We start from the raw sequence: 19,423 nt of genomic DNA, 5'->3' as shown, positions 1-19,423 counted from the left end.
TATGCCTTAGAAAGAATTTGTTAATTTCCATTCTTTTTTAAAACCCAAAGTGACTCTTACCACCTGTCACATTGTGATTACATTTCTTTCTTTCATTTATTTAATTTACTTTGAAACAGAAGTCCTACAAATGTAATTATTGCTTTCTAAATCAATAAGCATTATGTTGAATTATAAATGACAACTCAAGCGTAGAAATCATGAATGCTGTGTCAGTTTACCCCAGGGATCTGATCATAACAAGGTGGAGTGTGGGTGTAGAATGAGGAACACAAGTTCATTATGGGAATTTCTCCAGGGTATTGAAGCTGAGAGCAAATATAATGTGTGTCAGCATACAGGAAATAGAAAACATCAGAGAATTGAATAAGCAGACTTGGGAAACCATAAATTTTGCCAGTGCAAGCCTGAGGATTGAGACTAGGATAAAACCCAGGGCAGACAGAACCCTGAAACAAAATGCTGGGGCCATGGAGCATCAAAACTGATGGTGACATGGGAGTAGCCACTGACTAGTGACCAGAAAAGGGACATTAAAGCCCTTAGAACAGGGACACAGAGCCCTTAAAAGCACATGTGTAGTTAATAGCACACAGTGACTAATCTTTCATAGATCACTTCTGTGCTACTCTACTCCTCTCAAAGCAGAAGGAGCAATGCAGCTGTGAGACTCACAGCAGCAACAGGGCTCTGTGGCTGTGCCATAAACCAGCCCTGGGAGCTGCAATGTGCTTCAGAGTTCTGCCACATCACCAATCTTGGGACACCAGGGATATGGTGACACCTAGGATATGACTTTGCCTCACAGGTGGTGTCCAAGCTGGGTGAGAACAGCATGGCTGCTCCTGCTGAAGGTACTTAAGAGCAAAGGTGACTAGCTTAGGATCTGTGCCTTGCCCCTGCAGCCATGAGGCTTCCAGGCTGCATGCAATTCATGTCTGCAGAGTAGAGATAACCTCCTTTCTCTGAACTAGCCAAGGTATTTTTAACATGACTGAGCAGTATGGACGTGCCCACTATGATTTTTCAGTCAGGATTCTGCATTTCCCATGAAAGAAAGGGGCCATATGCTCCAGATTTACTACCTGCTGCTTGCTTCAAAACTGTGCTTCTGCAACTCACATTTATACAGAAAGGCACTTGAGGTGATGTAAATCTGAATCCAAGTCTTGTTAGTTTTTTGTGGATCAGCTCCTCTCAAAAGCAGCTTTGTAGCTCTATCATTTCTATTAGACTATTTGTCATATAGTTCTTGACTGAAAACATAATGATATAATATGTATAATATACATGTATTATAAATAATACATAAAATAATAATTAAATCTAGCTGAGATTACTTTGAAATGTTTTGGATGAGTATATACTGAAGGAACAGTCACTACACATCCCATATGCACTAGTACGTAACAAAACATGAAATTAATCAGCAATTATGAATATAGTCTACAAAGACTGAAGAACATACTGTGACAATGAGCTCAAAAATATCTGGGATTTACTATTTCAACAAAGCCATTCTTTTCAACTCAGGAACTAAAAATCCATAGATATGCTCTACACTGACTCCATGTCAACATTGCTATTGCAGTGCCTTCTTATCCTGAACTGACTCATTTGGGTAAGATGCAAGACAATCATGAAAGCTGAGTCTAAGAACAAGGAGTAATAGAGCAGTAAAGTAGAAGGCTCTTAAGATAGCAAGCAAAACAAGATAGCCACAAGACACCTGGGGTACAAATCTAGTTTCAACCTCTTTGTTCATTGGTTTCTTTGGATGTAGAAGTAGCTAAGAAAGAACTAGATGGGAGAAATAAAATTGCTAAAGTACTTTCTAAAAAAATGCTTTCTTGTCAACACTAGTAAAATCTATAAAGAAATTCAGATTGTGGTCCCTGAATGGAAGCAGTGAATGTTCCTTGTTTTGCTTTTCTTTCTGTGATGCAGACAAAGGTCTGCAAAGTGATAGAATGAGCCATGTGTACAGTACAATTGTAAAATGTCATAGAATAACGAAGTTAAATACTTTACCTGTCTTAAAATCCTCTTAACAAGAAATAAATAAAACTTAAAAGCATGACAGGATTTATATTTTTTTCAGATTAGAGCAAGTACCCAACTCAAGTTCAATGTTTGGGTTTTTTATGATTATCAAATGTGGAGAGTTCAGTAACTGAAGGTTTTTAAAGAACAGATTCAGACAGAGTTGTTTGGAGCAGCTCCTGGTTCCTTTCAGGCTGTACAAGGAGAAGATGACTACCCAACCAAGGAATGTGGTGGCTCATGCATAATATACTTCTGAGGCTTAAGACTGTGCCATCCCTCATTTTCCTACACCCTAGAACATTGGGTCCCTAATCATGACTGACATTAATATGCTACAAATAAAAAATCACAGTAATTCTAACAACAACATTTGAGTTTCATTTTTTCTTAACTATACCAGCCAGATGACTGTTTAAAAAGAAAGTGAGGGCAGATATTTAAAAGCTGACTTCATCAACTCCATCACACTCCAGCTTTTTCTTTTACACCATTATAACAGAGTTAAAATGACCCTTATATTATGGTTCTTTTCCTGGATAATGTATTCAGGGCTAATATGTTAATAGTCAGTAGTTTCAGCTACTGTCCAGTCTCCTCGGTAGATAACTATTTGGTATACCTGCAGAATCTACAAATTCCCTGAAGCCCTTTATATTGCTTAACATAATCCTTTGTTCCTTAACTTTAACTTCATTCTATACTGCAGAAATCTTTTTTACTTCAGACTGCAAACTTGGCCTGGAGTGGTTTTTTTCTGGGCTTTCACTGCTCCCTGTGAAGTAGGTATGTGTTGTGCATCACCAGATCCAATGTTTTCTGCAACCCCATTGGGCTGACTTGCTCTGCTCTGATGGCACCCAAGTACTGCATTTCCCAAAGTCTCTTGCTGTGGTTTTATTTCACTTTAACAGTCACTTTTTCTGGCTTATCTTGTGTCATGTGCTTCTTCTGTCCCTGCAGACAGCTGACTTGGTAGAAGTTCCAGAGGAAGGCAATAGCTCTGCAGACACCCTTGATATAAGCAGGAAGCGCAGCAACAGTGGTGAGTGCTACCAAGCCAGGACAGCATCTTCAGGTGTATAAGCTTGTGTACAACCTATTTCAGACGGGAGTTTATGACATGCTAATGTTTTAGTAATGTTCTGGTTTTCAAAGCAGGAGGTGAGTGGGTGCAAGTATTTGGGGAGTGGTTTTTTCTGCTCAAGCCTCCAATTTTCTTAATCTGGTATGTTCAGAGGGGAAGCTCAATAAGATTCAGGTCCATTCCCTATCTCCTCTCTTCACTTCATGAATGTTACTGTAGGCTTATGACTTAATATGCTTCAGTTCCACACTGGCAAAGTGGAACAAAAATAATATTTTCCTTCTTTTCCATATGTTTGATTTATCTGCCTGATTTTGTATGCCATAATCTCTTTGGGACAAAAATGAATCATGAAACAGCCATATGTCTGTGAAATATACAATGCAACTTCTTAGTACGACTGTACTGTGTGCCCAGTAATATTAATGGCCCAATTCCTTTGATTTGAAGTACAAAAGTAATCTTTTCACAGGCCTAGCATGATGGGATTTGAAGATCATCATAGCATTCAAGAGCTTAGTAGTGACATCTCAGCCACCATGTGCTGTGTTTGTACCCCTGTTCTTGAACTCGGTCATGGTGAGGGAAGTCACAAACACAGAGAGTTCTTGCTCAGCAAAACTTCAGGCCCAAACCATTGGAATAACTTCTCTAGCAGCACCTGAAATCTGCTTTGCTGAATCTCAGGAGCTGTACACTACAAAACAAAATCATAGTGAGCATAGCTTTTTCCTCATAGCACCCCCAGTGCTACTTCTATGCTGTTATCAACTCATGTAGATGAAATGCCACCTTCAGATGCCCATGCCCATATTACGTTGCCTCCCTATTCCTTGCCTCTCCTCTTGGTCCTGTCACCTCTCCTCATCATGTTCAGTCATTTCCTTCCTCTCATTTTGTACATCTCATCTCTGTTATCTGATTTCTCCTGACAATTTTTTAGGTTTTCTGCCTTGCAAGTGCAAGTTGACCTGACCTGGTTAAAGAATTCAGTTTCCATCACAGTGTTTAATCCTGCCCACCTGAGATTAAATTACCCTGTTTGAGTTTTCAGATAACTTTTTATTTCTATGGTAGTCAGTAGTTTCATTTCAGAAAGCCAAAGAAACTTTTTTTCTCTGAGATCTGTATTCACTGAATGCACCAAAAGGCATTCAAGGAACTTACTTAAAGAGATTAGTTTAAAAACTCAGCATGTGTCAAACCTCCAAATAACTTCCGCGGCACATTAGTGATTCCTTTGATCAGTGCTGGCTTTTTTACAATCCATCCTTCAGAGGCTCAGGGTATAAATTATGCATCAGTCACTCCAAAAATTTCCTCTTGGTAGATTTTTAATAAACTGCCTGCACTGTGTTCACAAGCTATGGAAATGGCAAAATCCTTTTCAGAGTGTAAGAATCACTGTTTTTTTATTTTTTTGTCTGCTGCTGCTGGGGCAAACAAATATGAAAATAGATGGATTTCTGTTGTGTGGAGATATGAGCTACATACCCTTATGGCTTTCAAATTCAAGTACCTCTTATTAATATCCAGAGATCATGCCCTAAACATAGATTAAAAATTTAACAGACTAAATTAAAAATGTTGTCACAGGGCAATTCACAACTCCTTTTTCCTCTTTTGTCCACTGCCTCTTTATCAGTCAGTTCCACATTAACACCTTTATGAGTCAGGTCCATTCCAGTTGGAGGGGTTTCTGTTGGGAGTTTTCTGGGTATTTGTTTTTTACTTCCCTATTAAAATACTGTCTTCTACAAGTAATTATTTAGGAAAATGCACATTTAATATTCTTTGGTGAAGGGAAGCAACAGAAAAGATACAGCCTGCAAAAGAGTGAAAGGACCCAGCATATGTGTGGCCATGTAATCGCTCCTGTAGATTCCTATGACAACTTCAAGGGGAGATTGTTTCATTTGGGCACTGGCATGCACCCTGTGAAGCAAAGCCTCCCAGTTTACAACTGTGAGATGGCATACCTAATTTCTAGCCCTTCAGCCTCTGCTAATCCAGTTATAATCTTTCACTGCCGTGAATTGCCATCTGTAACAGAAGTCCCACAAGCCAAAATGTACTTTAGGTGACATACATGAGCCTGTTATCAACAGGGATTTGGGCACTTTCCCCTTGAGTCAAATATACTGTGTCCTCCCACAAACTCAGTTTTGGTTGACCACTTCTCAGCAAACACAAGGATACAGTTCAGCTCCTTCCCCACCTGCTGGGTCAGCCCCACAGTTCTCAAGGCTGTGCATGAGTAACTTGGCTTTATTTTCTGTCACCAAGCAGAAATTACTGCAAACACAATAGTGAAATAATTTCCCTTCATCTGGTGAATTATTTTCTCCAAGTCCAAAATGCTGCTAAGTTACCCAATTTGATATTCACCAGAAGGTCTTCAGTTGGCCTCCCTAAGTCCCTGGACATGAAAAACAGAGCATACTAACTTGAGAAGGATTTAAACACTGCCAAATGGTAATAGAAGCACTTTACACACCTACATACAGATGTCTGACATACATAAGCTCCTATACTAAATATGGGGGAAATTATGTTTGTTTGTGTGATTCCCCTCTTGTATTTTTGGCAGTCTGCAGGGTCAGAGTCCCTTTGCAACAGGACTTGGTGAGGAGCATCATGATGTCCCAGGTCAGCTGCAGTCAGGCCACCTGGACACAACTTGTGGCATTTTGGGGTTAAATGTGTAAAGTATCACCTCACACACTGTTCACATTCACACATTCAACTTTATGACTGCAACATTGTCTTGCATTTGATCAAAGAACATGAGCTTCTGTGTGCTCATAGAGGCATATGTCTTTGTACTAAATATTTCTCGTGCATGCTGTGGCTGCCATTTTACACATCTTTTATCTGTTACAAGAACACTGTCTTGTTTTTCAGTGTTGAAGTACAACTCTCTACTATCAAAGAACCTTACTATTTCCCCCATAAAGCTTCTTCCCAGACTCTCTGTTAGGTTGTCACTTACAATGTACAATAGTTACAGAAACATGTGTTAATGGAAGAAAGGGTGAGGAAGTGAAGGAGCCGAGTAGAAAAATTCAGTGTTTTGGTGTTCCCTGGATCTTCTTTTCCCTGAAGGCATGTAACTGTATGACAGAGAAACAAAAAGAAGATGCACTCAGTCAGCTTGATACTTACTACCACTTTGCTTATTTTTTCCAAATTGTTAGAGACTACAAAACCCAGCATCTGCTCGAAACACCCGCAGAGGTAAATGGTGGGAGAAGACACTGATGGTTCTAGCTGATCACAGACTCCAGCTATTATATCAGAGACAGAGGCAGCATACCCAGTGCAGCCCAGGCATGGACTGCTAGGGAGAGGGATCAAAGAAGGCTATCAAACATTTAGAGATAGATGTTGAAGATGGGAAGTAAGGGGTCTTGCATACAAACCTGCCACAATATTGCTCATATATGATCATCAGGTTTTGCAGGTGCTTTTAAATGAAAATATTGCTCATCCTAAATATGAAAATACAGTATTCAATGTGAGAAAAAGGCTGCTGGACTTTAAATAGTAATGGTCTTGGAGTAGCTAGGTTCTGTTCCTAGTGCTGTACTTGTATACACTCATCTGATCAAAGTGGTTTATTTATTACAATTGTTAATTCTTGAGGACAGAGATCATTTTGCGCCATGTGCCAGCAGGATATGTTTTTTTGTGGGGAGTGTAGAAGGGTCCAGAGGAGAGCACAAGAAATCAAAGAAAATAAGGAAGAAGGGGAAGAGATCAAAAAAATCAAGGTGATCCTGTTAAGGTGAAGAGTCTTAAACTACTCTTAAAATGTCATGTGTTTGCTTTATTTCAGTGTTCACATACTCCGAAAATGGCACAGAACACTTTGGAGAAGAACCAAAAAGTATACACTCCCCGGTATGGGCACAAAGTTTGTGAGAATGCAATGGGAATGAAGAATTACATGAAAGTCTTGTTTTCATAGCTGTATGAAGACACTGAGTAGGTCTGCTGGGGCATTGACATCTGACAGTCATGTCCTTACACCATTTCTGGGCCACTGGGCACAGCTGGAAGCAATATACAGTGCTGGATGGCTTTTTGGTTTACCCTTTTTGGTCACTTTTACGTTCTTTTTATTTCTGATTGATATGGTGCATAAAATAGATCCAGTGTGGGGGCCATATAATTGCACTAGAACTGCTGTAACATGAAGATTACAGATTTGATTTAAAATTATTTGTTTTAGCTGCTGCTTTTGGTTTTTTCCTCCATATTAACAGTGGAAAGAGTGAGGAGAGAGAGTAGCCTGTCTTCTCTGTGGAAAACCCACCACAAAAAGCTTTCACACATTAAAATCACTTTAAGAAAGTGTGATTTTCCTACCCTGATTTTTGGATCTGTGCACTGTACAATTCTAGCTCCATCCATAATGAGGACTGTATAATAGACACCTTATATAATGCTAATAGTACACTACTGGGCTCATAAGAGCCATACACTACAGAGAGCAAAGGCAGACTCATTTTTTAAGATCTCCCCCCAAAGAGCAGCTTGTGCAGATTGTTGCTTGTCTTCTTTGGAAGCCTTGAGTTTGATCTAAGGGTTCAAATAATCTATTTCTAAATGAAGCTAGTTACTGCCTTAATGGCCTGCAATGTCTCTGGGCCATAGTCCTCCACACTGTGAAAGGAGTGTGATGATTCTGGCTCATTTGTTGTAAGATCAGGTCCTCATTCCTCTCTGTCTAGCTAAGCAAACCAAATTCCTATACAGAAACAATACTGAAATTTTCTCTTTCTGTTTTGTCTTAAAGGGACCATTTTATAAAAGCACGTTACAAATGAACACCTATGTTGCCTTGTACAAATTTGTACCACAAGAAAATGAAGACTTGGAGATGAGGTAAACCCCAAAAATATTTGCTAGTTGATTTGACCTGCAGGAACTCATGCTCATATGGTTATATGTGACTTTGTGAAAGGAAGGGTTTGTTCTGGCATTTTTTAATAAATATTTTTGTAGTGGTATCCACTTGTAGATACAAAGATATTTTCACAGTTAAAAAAACTAGTGACCAACTGTTTTGGCAAGAACACAGTAGATTAAAAGCTTCAAAAACATTTATGTCACTTCAGGAGCAAGATGACTTTCAGCTATAAAATGTTCTGGTTACACTTACTTTGTTTTTCAGTCAGAAGTTTTCAAATAGGAATTCATCAGCAGTGCTCATGGCAATGCTGAATGTTTTACCAGTCCTGTTTGATCATCCTTCATATTCAGCTTAGGTCTGAGAAAAGAGAATGATGTCCAGCTTCTGGATGGCAGTGTTTTCACAGGAGAAAGACATATTCTGAGCTTAGCAAAATAACCTTGTTTATTTTTATTTTTAGCACTTCCTTTCTCAGTTCTGCATCAGTTGCTAGCATTACAAGGTCTTATGCAAGCCCACTGAAGAGAAAGGACATAATTTCTTTCAGCGAAATTAGTTTGCTCATGCTACTCAGATTTTGCATGGTCTTACTAGAGCTCTTGTCATGAGATGTGTCAGCTCTCTTCAATGCATCCTTTATATCAAAATAATCATGCATCTGCCACAAAATTTAGGGAATTACCAGACAAATGCTCCTCTCAGCAGCGTCTCCTTCACTGAAAGCCCTTTTCCTGTTCTCAGCTATGCCTTCTTATCACTCTGGAAATAAAGGGTGGAATTTAAGACAGAAATTAGAAGCTTTCCTATCATCCTGCTTTGCTGGCATTTCCTGATCATTCTTTTAGGAATGTCAGCTCTTCAAGAAATAACCACAGTGTAAAGTAACCTTTAGTGCAATTTGCCAGCTCTTCTGCTGGAGGGATTCCACTTTGCCTCCTGCTCCTTTCAGGGTGTATTCCAGCTTGCGTGTTTTTTCCATGAAGTAGAACATCACTCAGACAAGCCTGCACTGGACTGCCGTCCTCATCCAGACCCAGAAATCCAGAAAACACATCATCCTTCAAAATTCTCCTGTCCCTTTTAGGATAAAAGGCAACCTGTGGCCTGAAACCTGGACTTTTGTGGCTCTACCTAGAGACACTAACCAGGTTTTAGACTAACGTTACTCCGCTACAGCAGCATTGCTTGTCCCATGGTCAGAAATTCAGTAATACTCTGTTTCTTAAGGAGTGCCAAATAGCTGGCAATGTTTGATCACTGCAGAGGCAGGCAGGATTCAGCTCAGTTACATGAATTTCCATTTGTCAAACACAGTTGAGGTGTTGGGGGCGTGTTTGGCATAGCATTGTTTTATGACTGACAAGCACTGTCCTGGGACCCCAAGTCAATAACCAGCCAGGCACTGATCAACCCTAACATAACTAAGATAAGTAGCAGGAGAAGGACCTGAGCTGGGAAGAAGAGTTAGGGCAGTTTTCTGGAGATCCCAGCTCTACTCTGAGGGGCTGCAATGAGTGGCAGATTACTGCAGTGGAGATGTGAAGCTCTGATTTCAGTAGAAATTAGTACTTACCACAACCTTGATTTCTTCCTCAACAGCAAGAGCAGCCAGTCAGGTTTTCTGATGCTCTGGTATAACTATAGCAGGGCATTGCAGTAATACACAGACTCCTGGAGACAAGCAACCTCAGATTTCAGACAATGCCATGAACAGAACAGAACAGAATAGAATAGAATAGAATAGAATAGAATAGAATAGAATAGAATAGAATAGAATAGAATAGAATAGAATAGAATAGTTGGAAGGAACCTACTTCAGTGCCTGTCTTGCCACCTCCTGAAATCTAGATCACTGAGGTAGAGCAAACAACTTATCAAGGGTTGTGATTTACAGGAGAAAAAGATTAGATCTGAGAGTGATTTGAACCAGTAGTAAGCACCAAGCAGGTTACTCCCTTTCAGGGATCAGCAGCCTAAATCTACACAGAAAGAGTAATGTAAGTCCAGCTGGGATTTCTATTTTGAATCCTTTTTGGAGATTAGAGACATCTATATTAGCTCTGTCCTAAAGAAAAATATCAGAAAATGAAATCAGTAGGTCATTGATCTTAAAATCTTAGTGCTTAGACCAGTGGCATGGAGAGAATTTAGGTTCAGTTGCTGTCTTTCTCTGACAGTCAAATACCTTTATATTTTCTAGGCTATTTTTCTACTTTTCCAGGCTGCAGGTACTGGATAGATGTGGCTCTGCAAATCCTTCTTCTTAAAACTGTTCTTCCTTGCAGAGTAAGAACTCCATTCACTTTGAAGTCATGGACTCCCTTAAAACCTCTTTGAGTGCTTTGTATTAAATATCAACTGTCATAAAGGACTCAGATGTTCTTTCCCATGGAAAAACAATCTTTCACCACTGGGATACCATTTTCTCGAGCTTCCTTTCTCACCTCAGCAACACCAAACACACTGAAAGAGGTTCTTGAGGAGAGCTTGAGGAAAATCCTCAAGCATCTTTGAGTGAAAGCTGAAAAACTGTGTTTCAGATTGCACAGCATTAGAACACTAAATGCCCATTTCTCCAGCTGTCAACAGCAATGATATACTCTTGGAAACTGGACCAAAGAGGCCCACCATTGTCCCCACCTCCAGATGCATCCTGGACAGATCCACATTTTCTGCATATGCTCTGTAACAGCCTGTTAAATGGGACCTGTTATCCATCATATGCTCCAGATGTGTTTCCAGGCTCTTGTGCTGATGCCTCAACAATACACTGAGCCTAACACGGAACGCAAGGAAGGTTGAGTAATTGGAGGTCAACAATTAATTTTATTAAATTCAAAGAAATGTCTGTTATCAAGCAGGCAGAGCTTTCTGAGGTTAATCCATTTGAAAACAGGCTACCACCTACTTTCTACACACATCACTATTATAATTACACAATAATGACGAAGTGCCATCAGTGGGGGGAAAGAGGTCAAATGACTGCTCAACTACCTGAACAAAATTGGCTCAGTACATTTTAGTATTAGCATTTCCAGCCCAATTATTCTTTTAGCTCTGCTTTGGAGCTAGTCAGCTGGATGCTGATACTTAGCAATTACAACCCAGCACCACACATTATAAAGGTAAATATGTCCCATTGAGATCAAGAGGACATTCTTGGACAGAATTATACCCCTGCTGACTAATTGCCATTGTCAGTTAAATAGAACTATTTTCCTGCTGCCTTCCTTCTGCAATCACAGCTTGAAAACACAGATGATGAAATAGTGTGTCCCAACAATGTGAAATGCCTTAAAGTCAAAAGATAATGCTTGTAACAAACAGGGACTGTATTTTAAACAGTTTCTTATTAAACAGGAAACAAAACTTCCAGTTCACAGATGTTGTCTCAAAATAAAGGTATAGCCCCAATATACACCCTCATTCTAGAATACCATGTATGACTGAAGAAAACCTTGCCACTTGATTGAGTCTACCTGCAGTGAATGCTCAGGAAAAATACCCATGGAAGGATCACCTTCCTATTAGAAGCCAATTGTGGAAGCTGATTCAAAATGACAATTGAGAGCCATCTTAACTGCTATTCCTCTTCTAATTACAGGCCAGGGGATATGATCACTCTTCTGGAAGACTCTAATGAAGACTGGTGGAAGGTATGCACTAAAAATTTTATATCTGTTTTCTTTCCAAAGGCAGAAGTATCTTTTTTCCAACAGTGAACTTGCTTTAAAGCTGCTAGTGCTAACAATTTTCTATTGATACGTTTTCTCCATAGGGAAGAATTGATGACAGAACTGGATTTTTTCCTGCTAACTTTGTTCAAAGAGTGCAACAAAATGAGAAGATCTACAGGTGTATCAGGACATTCATTGGCTGCAAAGAACAGGGGCAGATAACTCTGAAAGAGAACCAGGTAAGATCCCTTGTGCTGGACCCTCAGCGGACTGAAGCATCCAGCAATCTTACCAATGACTGAAGGGAAAATTGTGCAAGATGAGGACAGGCAGATTCTTTTCACTACAATTTTACTGCAAGATTTATAAATTTCATGGTAATAGTGTCTAATACCCACTTAAGAGAAGTGTTTGTCTTGTACTCCTTGCCTAACATAGCCTAAATTTTCAGTCCTCCATATGTTCATACTGATATTTTGCATATTATGCACTCTCTTATTGATTCAGAGCAACAGCTTGACAAATACAGTCTTAGCAGGGGCTTTGTGTGCCTGAAAAATGATCTGTTTTCTCCTCACTATTTAGACTAATGTAGTAAAAGACAGGGGCTTCCTCCTCAGGCTTTAACTTACCTAAGAATCTAAACACAGCTCATTGTTTTGGCTTCAGCAGGAGCAGCATTAAGACAGCATCACACAAACCTGTAAATCTTAACTCTTGTTCACCGGTTGCAAAGCATATTAAATCGTTATTTTTTGTGTCACCACTTATACCTTCTCTACAGGCTGTAATATATTCTAAACTCTAAGTGCTGCTGTGAGCTACATCACAAAGAGTAAGGGCTTGCAGGGTCCATTTACCGTGGTGTACTTTCAGCAGCTCCTTCTACTCTGTGTCCTTCAGGTGGGTTCACTGGGCAAAAGCCATAACTCAAAACCTGCGTTAAAGGACAGCTTTGTGCCATAAGCTCATGCAATCAGGAGGATGGCTGACTGAGGGTAGTGCACAGCTTGAGTTCTCTGGCACCTGGATGTAATAAAAATCTAGATTTTTCTCACTGCACTTTGTGAAGCCTGATGTTCTTCTGCCTCATTAGGTCTTTCCTTTGGCAACTGATGTCACATCACCAGGAACTGTTTGCCTGATTTTAATAGAGTACAGCAGAAGCCAGAAGCAGTCTGGACTTCAGGGCCATAGATTTTCCAAGTGGAACTTCCACAACAATTAACTCCACTGGTGGATAAGATTAACATGTATCTTTGCTGCTGCTGTCTTGTGGCATAGCAAAACATACAAATGCACACAATCCCTGGGTTTACACAACTTTTTAAGGTACAGAAATACAGTGACCAGAATATATTTTAGCTGCCCCTATACACATACTACTTTGGGCAGCCCTGAAGTTGCTAGAAAGGAATGATGTTCTTAAATTCTTTTTACCCAGAACCTCTTTTAATTTTTTTAATGTATGTGCACACAGAAAAAAAAATTACCAAAGCAGACCAAGAACTTTTGCAGGCTTCATACCCTAGAATATGCAATACACAACGGCAAAGCTTTGGGGAATTGTAGTGTTTGGATATTGCATGTCAACATGAAGGAATGGTCAAGATCTGTGTCCCTTTCCGTTAATGGGCATACCAGATAGTCTCTGTTCATGTGGCTACTGCTGCAAGCAATAAGAACCCAATTTCTTGTCTCAGTTCTCACAAAATCACAGTTTCCAAGTAGGGCAGGTCTCGCAGGTTCATCTAAACACAAGGACCTTCCTATTGTCCCTATTTAATGATAGGTTCACAAGGGAGCTTGAAGTCAGGGGTGCCTCGTCATCTCTGACAGGGCAGGAGGTAAAGAACGGGATGAATCCATCTTGTCTGTCTACTACCTCCTCTTTTTTGGCAAACTTTTCCAGCTCTGTCTCAAGCCTGCACAAATGCTGAGGTTGAATGTGAATGCTGTCAGGTGCTCTCTCCACATGAGAGAGGCTTCAGAGGAAGAAAGAAGTAAATATTTGTTGTGAAATACAGGGCAGAGATCAGACTGCAGAGACATGACAGTTGTGCAGCAAACAGAACCCACTCCACTCTCACATAAGTTATGCAAAAAGGGAACATTTAAGTAGCTTGAAGGCCATTTTGAGTAATTTCCAGGTGGTACAGTCACAACAAGGCCATAGGCACTCATCTGCTTCCTGCTGTTCCTCAACACAGGCCACAATTGTCTTTTTTTTTTAACAGAACAACTCTGCCTTCCCTGTGTAAACACATTTTATATGTAATTGGGAATGTTTTACTTAAAAAAATTATTTTATATTTCCAGAGTCAAATTTCCTTTCTTCTTGCTTCAGGCATTTCTCTTACTTTCTGTCCTTTATTGCGCCATTGATTTCCATGTGAAACAGGGGTAGAGGTGCAATAGGGGAAACCATAAAAAAAGTCATCCGAATGAGACTTGTGGGAAAACTTTGGCAGATTTCTTTGTTTGTTTTTTGTTCTATTGGGAATTTCCATGGGATGTCATCACCCATTTTAGCTGTCTCAATGCACAGTCCAGAGTGCTGTGAGTGAAATGTATCTACTCTGTGCAAAGCACCAACTTCTTCCAGATTAGCAAGAAGGGGAGATTTTTCATTGCTACCAATTCCTGTCAAGTCTCACTTTAGCTAGAAAAACTCATTAACTGGTCTAATAAATTTTTGTGACTGTAGTACAGCAAATAGTCTCAATTTTATTGTTAATTCATTGAGTCAATCTCTGTGTGGTCTATCAAGAGTCCAGAGCCACTCTGACAACAAAGGCAAGGATGATACATCAAGAGAAAAACTTATACAGTGAGAGTAATATGAATTTTCATTATATTGCTTGATACCATCCATGGTTTATACTGCAGGTCTGTATGCCCTTTGTGCCTTTTAAGAATGTTCCCAGGTACACAGTCTATTCTTGTAAGGCAAAAGGCAATATATTCACATCAACAAAGCCACATGACTACCTGAAGAAAAGCTACTTTAGGCAAGCAGAGATGTTTTCAAAGTTTGAGGTGCAGTGAGACCTCTGGAACTGCTTGGCAGTTTTCCTGCCTTGGAAATATCACTTTGAATTTCAGCCTCGTACAAACCTTTATGGCAAAACCAATAATCAAGGAAGGACCAAAATAAAAATGCAATTTGCTTACTCATGTCTAGCAATACGCAGGAGATGGTCTTTACAAAGGATCCCTTGAATATTTCACTATGAAATGTGAAACCCAGTGTGGAAAAGAAAAAATATGCTGCTTCAGAGACCCAAACATCTTGGAGTTTAGGGTTCACTAGCAGATTTGTGAGTTGTAAAACCAATTTAGAAGACGACTGGGCACCCCAGGGCTCAATCAGGAATCAGTGGGAGGGAGGCAGACATAGCCCCTGCCATCAATAAAGCAAGACTATTAACAGGGAAACCAAACCCAGCCAATTTCTGTGGCTTTCTGCTCTTTTAAGCTGTCTTACAAACAATACTAGCTGCATAATTTCCACCTCTGATTAATTGTACCATCACTTTGATATATAAAATTTTCTCCAGCCTGTAACTTCTGCCCTAGCCTACCTGAATTCATTACCATACATTATGCAAATTCTTCCTTGCATGATTCCAGGCTCTGATTTGACCTCTGTTCACAAAATAAAAAAACAAAAATCACTATATCTACTTTATCATCAATACTTGGAAAAGCATCTCTTAAAATGTCTTTAACATTTTGAATCATCCTTATTTTTAAAGAAGTCATAATAATCTACTGTTTGAATGTCTGTTTTTTCTCCTCTTATCTAGCCTAAAAACCCTACTCATATCCTTTCCTGGCTGCCTCTGACATCTACAGTTACACTAATACAGACAACTTTAGTGCTGGGCTTTTTGTGATTAAATAAGACAATTTATTTTAAATTTTGGAAGTGATCTTGTGCAATAGAAATGACCTCAAACCATATAATTTGTAACAAGACTGGGAATCAGAAACCCTTTTCCTCACTCAGATGTGCACTGTGAGTTTACGTAAAAGTCCATGCAACGGATCCATTTTGTGATGGATGTTTTGTAAAGGTCACTGATGTTAACTAGTCCTGTTGCTTGAAACATCTCCCAGCCAAGTTCTGCAGTGACAGCAAAGAGGCCACTACCTTGTGATGGCAACAATCTCCAAACCAGAGCTGTCAACCTTGCTGTCCCCTTGGCACCACAATTCAGGGGACAAACTTTCCTCCTATCCCAACACCCCAACACAGGAATTTCCAAGAGTGGCTTTTAGGCACATGTACATTAGCAGCTATGTGCAGGTATGATCCAGCCACCAGTTCTGCGCACACTGAGCCTCACCTAAAATCCACTGTGCAGGCTGGAAGGGCACACCCACGTGGGGACAGCCCTTCCCAAGTCTTCGTTCGCGAAGCCGAGCCACACACACACTTCAGGAGGGGCTGGGAATGGGCTTAAACATATACACAAGACTAGACTTAGCAAGGCAGGATTGCAGGACAGGTCTGCAGATCCAGGAAATCCACCTGTCTCAGGTCTTCTCATTAGTCTGGATGCTTTGTTTCTACCTGGCTTTTCTCCTCATTGTCTTGGAGTTACTTTATGTCCCCACATTCTTGGGGTATTCTAAAAGAAGCTGAACATCTAAGAGCATGAGTCAGCTGCCTTTGAAAATCAGTTTCATTACAGTGGCAATGTATTCAGATTACATCACTTAAACTCAGTTCTTCACATGCTCCCCAGCTGTAACTGCTGCATGTCCCAGCTCGGTGAAAAGGGAACAGGGTCTTTTTCCACCTGTCTCTGATTTCCATTGGCATCAGTCTTTCTGGGCCTGAATAGATGTCTCCACTCATTCAGAGATATTGAGTGGCACTCAGCATCTGCAAGAGCCAAAACAAGGGCACGGGCCATTTTGCATTCAGTTTAGTCCAAGTGTACTTTAAAAACAAAGTCTAGTGAAACAGCTGACATAAAATGTGTTGTCATCATTTGCAGTATGACTGAATGGGTATGAAAACTGAATTGCTTATCATTTCCATCCACAAAGCTCACATAGGCAAGAACTTCAATGCACTGGCAGCAGCTCACATTGCTAGAAACTCAGTGTCCCTGTGCTGTCATTCTTACAAACAGAAGACTTGAACTTACAGAGAGCTCTTGACCTGGCGCTGCCTGCAGGCTCCAGGTCAGCTCTTGAAACTGTGGTGTCTTCATAACCAAGTTCCTGCTTCATCAGAACCAGTCTATGGCTGACAGATAGTTTAAGTACATGGAAGAAAGGAGAGAAGACAACTGCAGAAGACTGGGGCAAGTTCAAAATTACTCCCAAAGACAACTGGCTACTTGAGGCCAGATTCAAACCACAGGACTTAAAAGAACAGCAAAGTATTAATGACCATGCAGCTTAAAGGATCTTTTATTAACTGCTCATGTCCCCCACCTGCTCAGGACTGACTGACAGATAAAAAATTATCAGGGCAGATGTTGACAAGTTCAGACAACAGTCATGGTCTGAACAGTTGTTTGATGGGGTTTTTTAGTGTTTTGATGATTTTTAAACAAAATTAGATGAAAGAATAGGGAAGTGACTTTATAATATTAGATTTCACTTTCAGATAATTCTGAAGATCACTTAATTACTGAGAAATATCCCAAACTGTGATTTCTTAGCCTGTGGCTTACTACACTACTAATTTCCTGAGCCAGACTGCAGGGGAAAAAAATTTGTCTCCATTTGTGTTCCTACCAAATTCACTGGAGAGTGGCTGCTTTGGCTCACTTTTTCTGTCAGGCCAGCAGCCTTCCCCCCAAAACATGTCAGCCTGAGTAGCTGCAATTTTAAGCAGTTTCCAGTTTCATCCAGGAAACCATGATCACTTATGGTAGCTGTGGCACCCTGTGCTTTAACAACCATCATCTTTACCATCTGTCATCACTGTTAGTCCTCAACAATAGCCAGTTCATCAAGTGGAATCCCAGACTCTGGATACTACTAAGCATTTGTCTGTGGTTACATTACCTACACAAGAAAGTCAAGAGCCAAATCCTCTGGCTTACAACTTGTGGCTGAAATCTTCAGCAGCATTCATAAAAGAGGATGAGGGCAAAAGTGGCCCAAGATGGTGTTGTGTTCACTCTTTCCTGAAACTGCAGAATTTGGAGCAGCTTCAGGTCTTTGCAGAGCTCCAAGAGCTGTCACAATCCCAGAAGACCTTCTGAGTCACCCAGGATTATGAAAGTGTGGCATATTGTGGCCAAGCTCACTCTGCCCCTGAAACTTACCCTTCATTGGAAAATAATGGGAAAAAACTTTGTCTGGCACATGCAAGGCTTAGTGTCTTAGTGTTGAGAGAATTTTAGCTGGAATTTGGAGGAATTCAGATCTATGTATTAGTATGTAGAGTGTGAGAAGTTATTACATAAAGGCATTGTACTTCTCATGCCCAGTGAAGATCTGAAGTTATTGCTGTAGCAGAGCACTACACTCAAGGAACACTCAAACCAGCAGGAAAATCGGCAGGAGGGGAACAACAAAATCACCTGGAAAAAGAATGCATCTGTTGTATTTTTCACTCCAAAAATACAAAAATGAAGAAAAGCAGTGTTCAGAAAGATCAATATTTTTCTTTTGTCCACAAACCATTCTGCTGACAATACAAGAGGACATGGAAAAGCAGTCTCTTCTTGCAAGGTGTTCTACACAGCACCAGAGAGTTTAAACAAAAAAATGCAGAATGGTTAGTGAGCAGTGTAGACCTGCTGGCCATGTGATTATTTTGTGGATTCTAGCTAAAAGCTAGATGTCTTGCAGACTTCTCCAGTTCAGAGAAAAGCATTGAATGAGGCATTTCTTTTAAGCAACCAGGTCTAGTTATGGAGAAGTTGCAAAGGCTCACAGCACAGGGATCAACTGAGAGGGGCGTCTTACAACTAATGCTCTTTCCCACACTTGTATAGTCTGCCATACTTAGCCATCCTTAGTCTTGTACTTCTTTTCTGGCTTTTTCGTAGTCTCTCTGAGAGACAGAGAGCAACACATAACAGTAGTCAGAAGCACCTTCCTATGTACATGTGCTTTACACCACTCTGCTTTGAATGGCAGTGTGACTGCAAGGGAAGCAGATGCTGTGCTGGGGATTCATGGCATAAATGAACTTGGCTGTTTTGCAACAAAACCTAATCTAAACATAAATTCTATACCTCTCCCATGCTTTCCATGTGATTTAGCCCAAACAACAATACATTATTCTTTTAAATTGCATGTCAGACCTGTTGGTGTGCTCAGTCATTCTGCCCCAGGGATCTAATTCAGTTACTGTTGAGTAGGTAAATTTAAGTAAGAAAATTAATGAGTTTATTTACTTTCCAAAACTCTGTTTGCAGGTACAGAGATGCAGCTCACTATTTCCAAATACTGGAGGGGGCAAATACAAAGCAGCTTCACCTCCCTCTTATGACATTTTATTTCCCTCTGGCAGCATCAGTGTTGCTAATAAACTTTATGTAGGTAACAATAGATTCAGGTGTGGTATTTAGATGTCACCCATAAGTCACACTGAAATGCATTTACCCAGGAACACTTCAGAGCTATTCATACCCTCTGAATTATTGTAAATAAACACTGTAAATAGTTAGCAGACAGAGATGAGTGTTAGTTGGGCACTGACATCATGAGAAATCAGTG

At 40.2% G+C, this 19,423-nt stretch overlaps 1 protein-coding gene across 2 annotated transcripts in view; it reads left to right on the top strand.

Annotated features, from left to right (window-relative positions):
* STAC (SH3 and cysteine rich domain) overlaps window positions 1-19,423 on the top strand; it is a 75,237-nt gene that overhangs the window by 51,846 nt on the left and 3,968 nt on the right. For both annotated transcript variants that reach the window (XM_071560596.1, XM_071560595.1), the window contains 5 exons: window positions 3,007-3,088; window positions 6,969-7,033; window positions 7,932-8,020; window positions 11,653-11,704; window positions 11,827-11,964. In XM_071560596.1, the coding sequence (XP_071416697.1) occupies window positions 3,007-3,088; window positions 6,969-7,033; window positions 7,932-8,020; window positions 11,653-11,704; window positions 11,827-11,964 (426 nt within the window). The remainder of the gene's footprint in view (window positions 1-3,006; window positions 3,089-6,968; window positions 7,034-7,931; window positions 8,021-11,652; window positions 11,705-11,826; window positions 11,965-19,423) is intronic.

Source organism: Pithys albifrons, chromosome 7, assembly GCF_047495875.1.
Source record: "Pithys albifrons albifrons isolate INPA30051 chromosome 7, PitAlb_v1, whole genome shotgun sequence".
In the NCBI taxonomy this organism is placed as follows: Eukaryota; Metazoa; Chordata; class Aves; order Passeriformes; family Thamnophilidae; genus Pithys; species Pithys albifrons.
The sequence above is the reverse complement of the archived record's forward strand: the minus strand, read 5'-3'. Positions and strand labels throughout refer to the sequence as shown.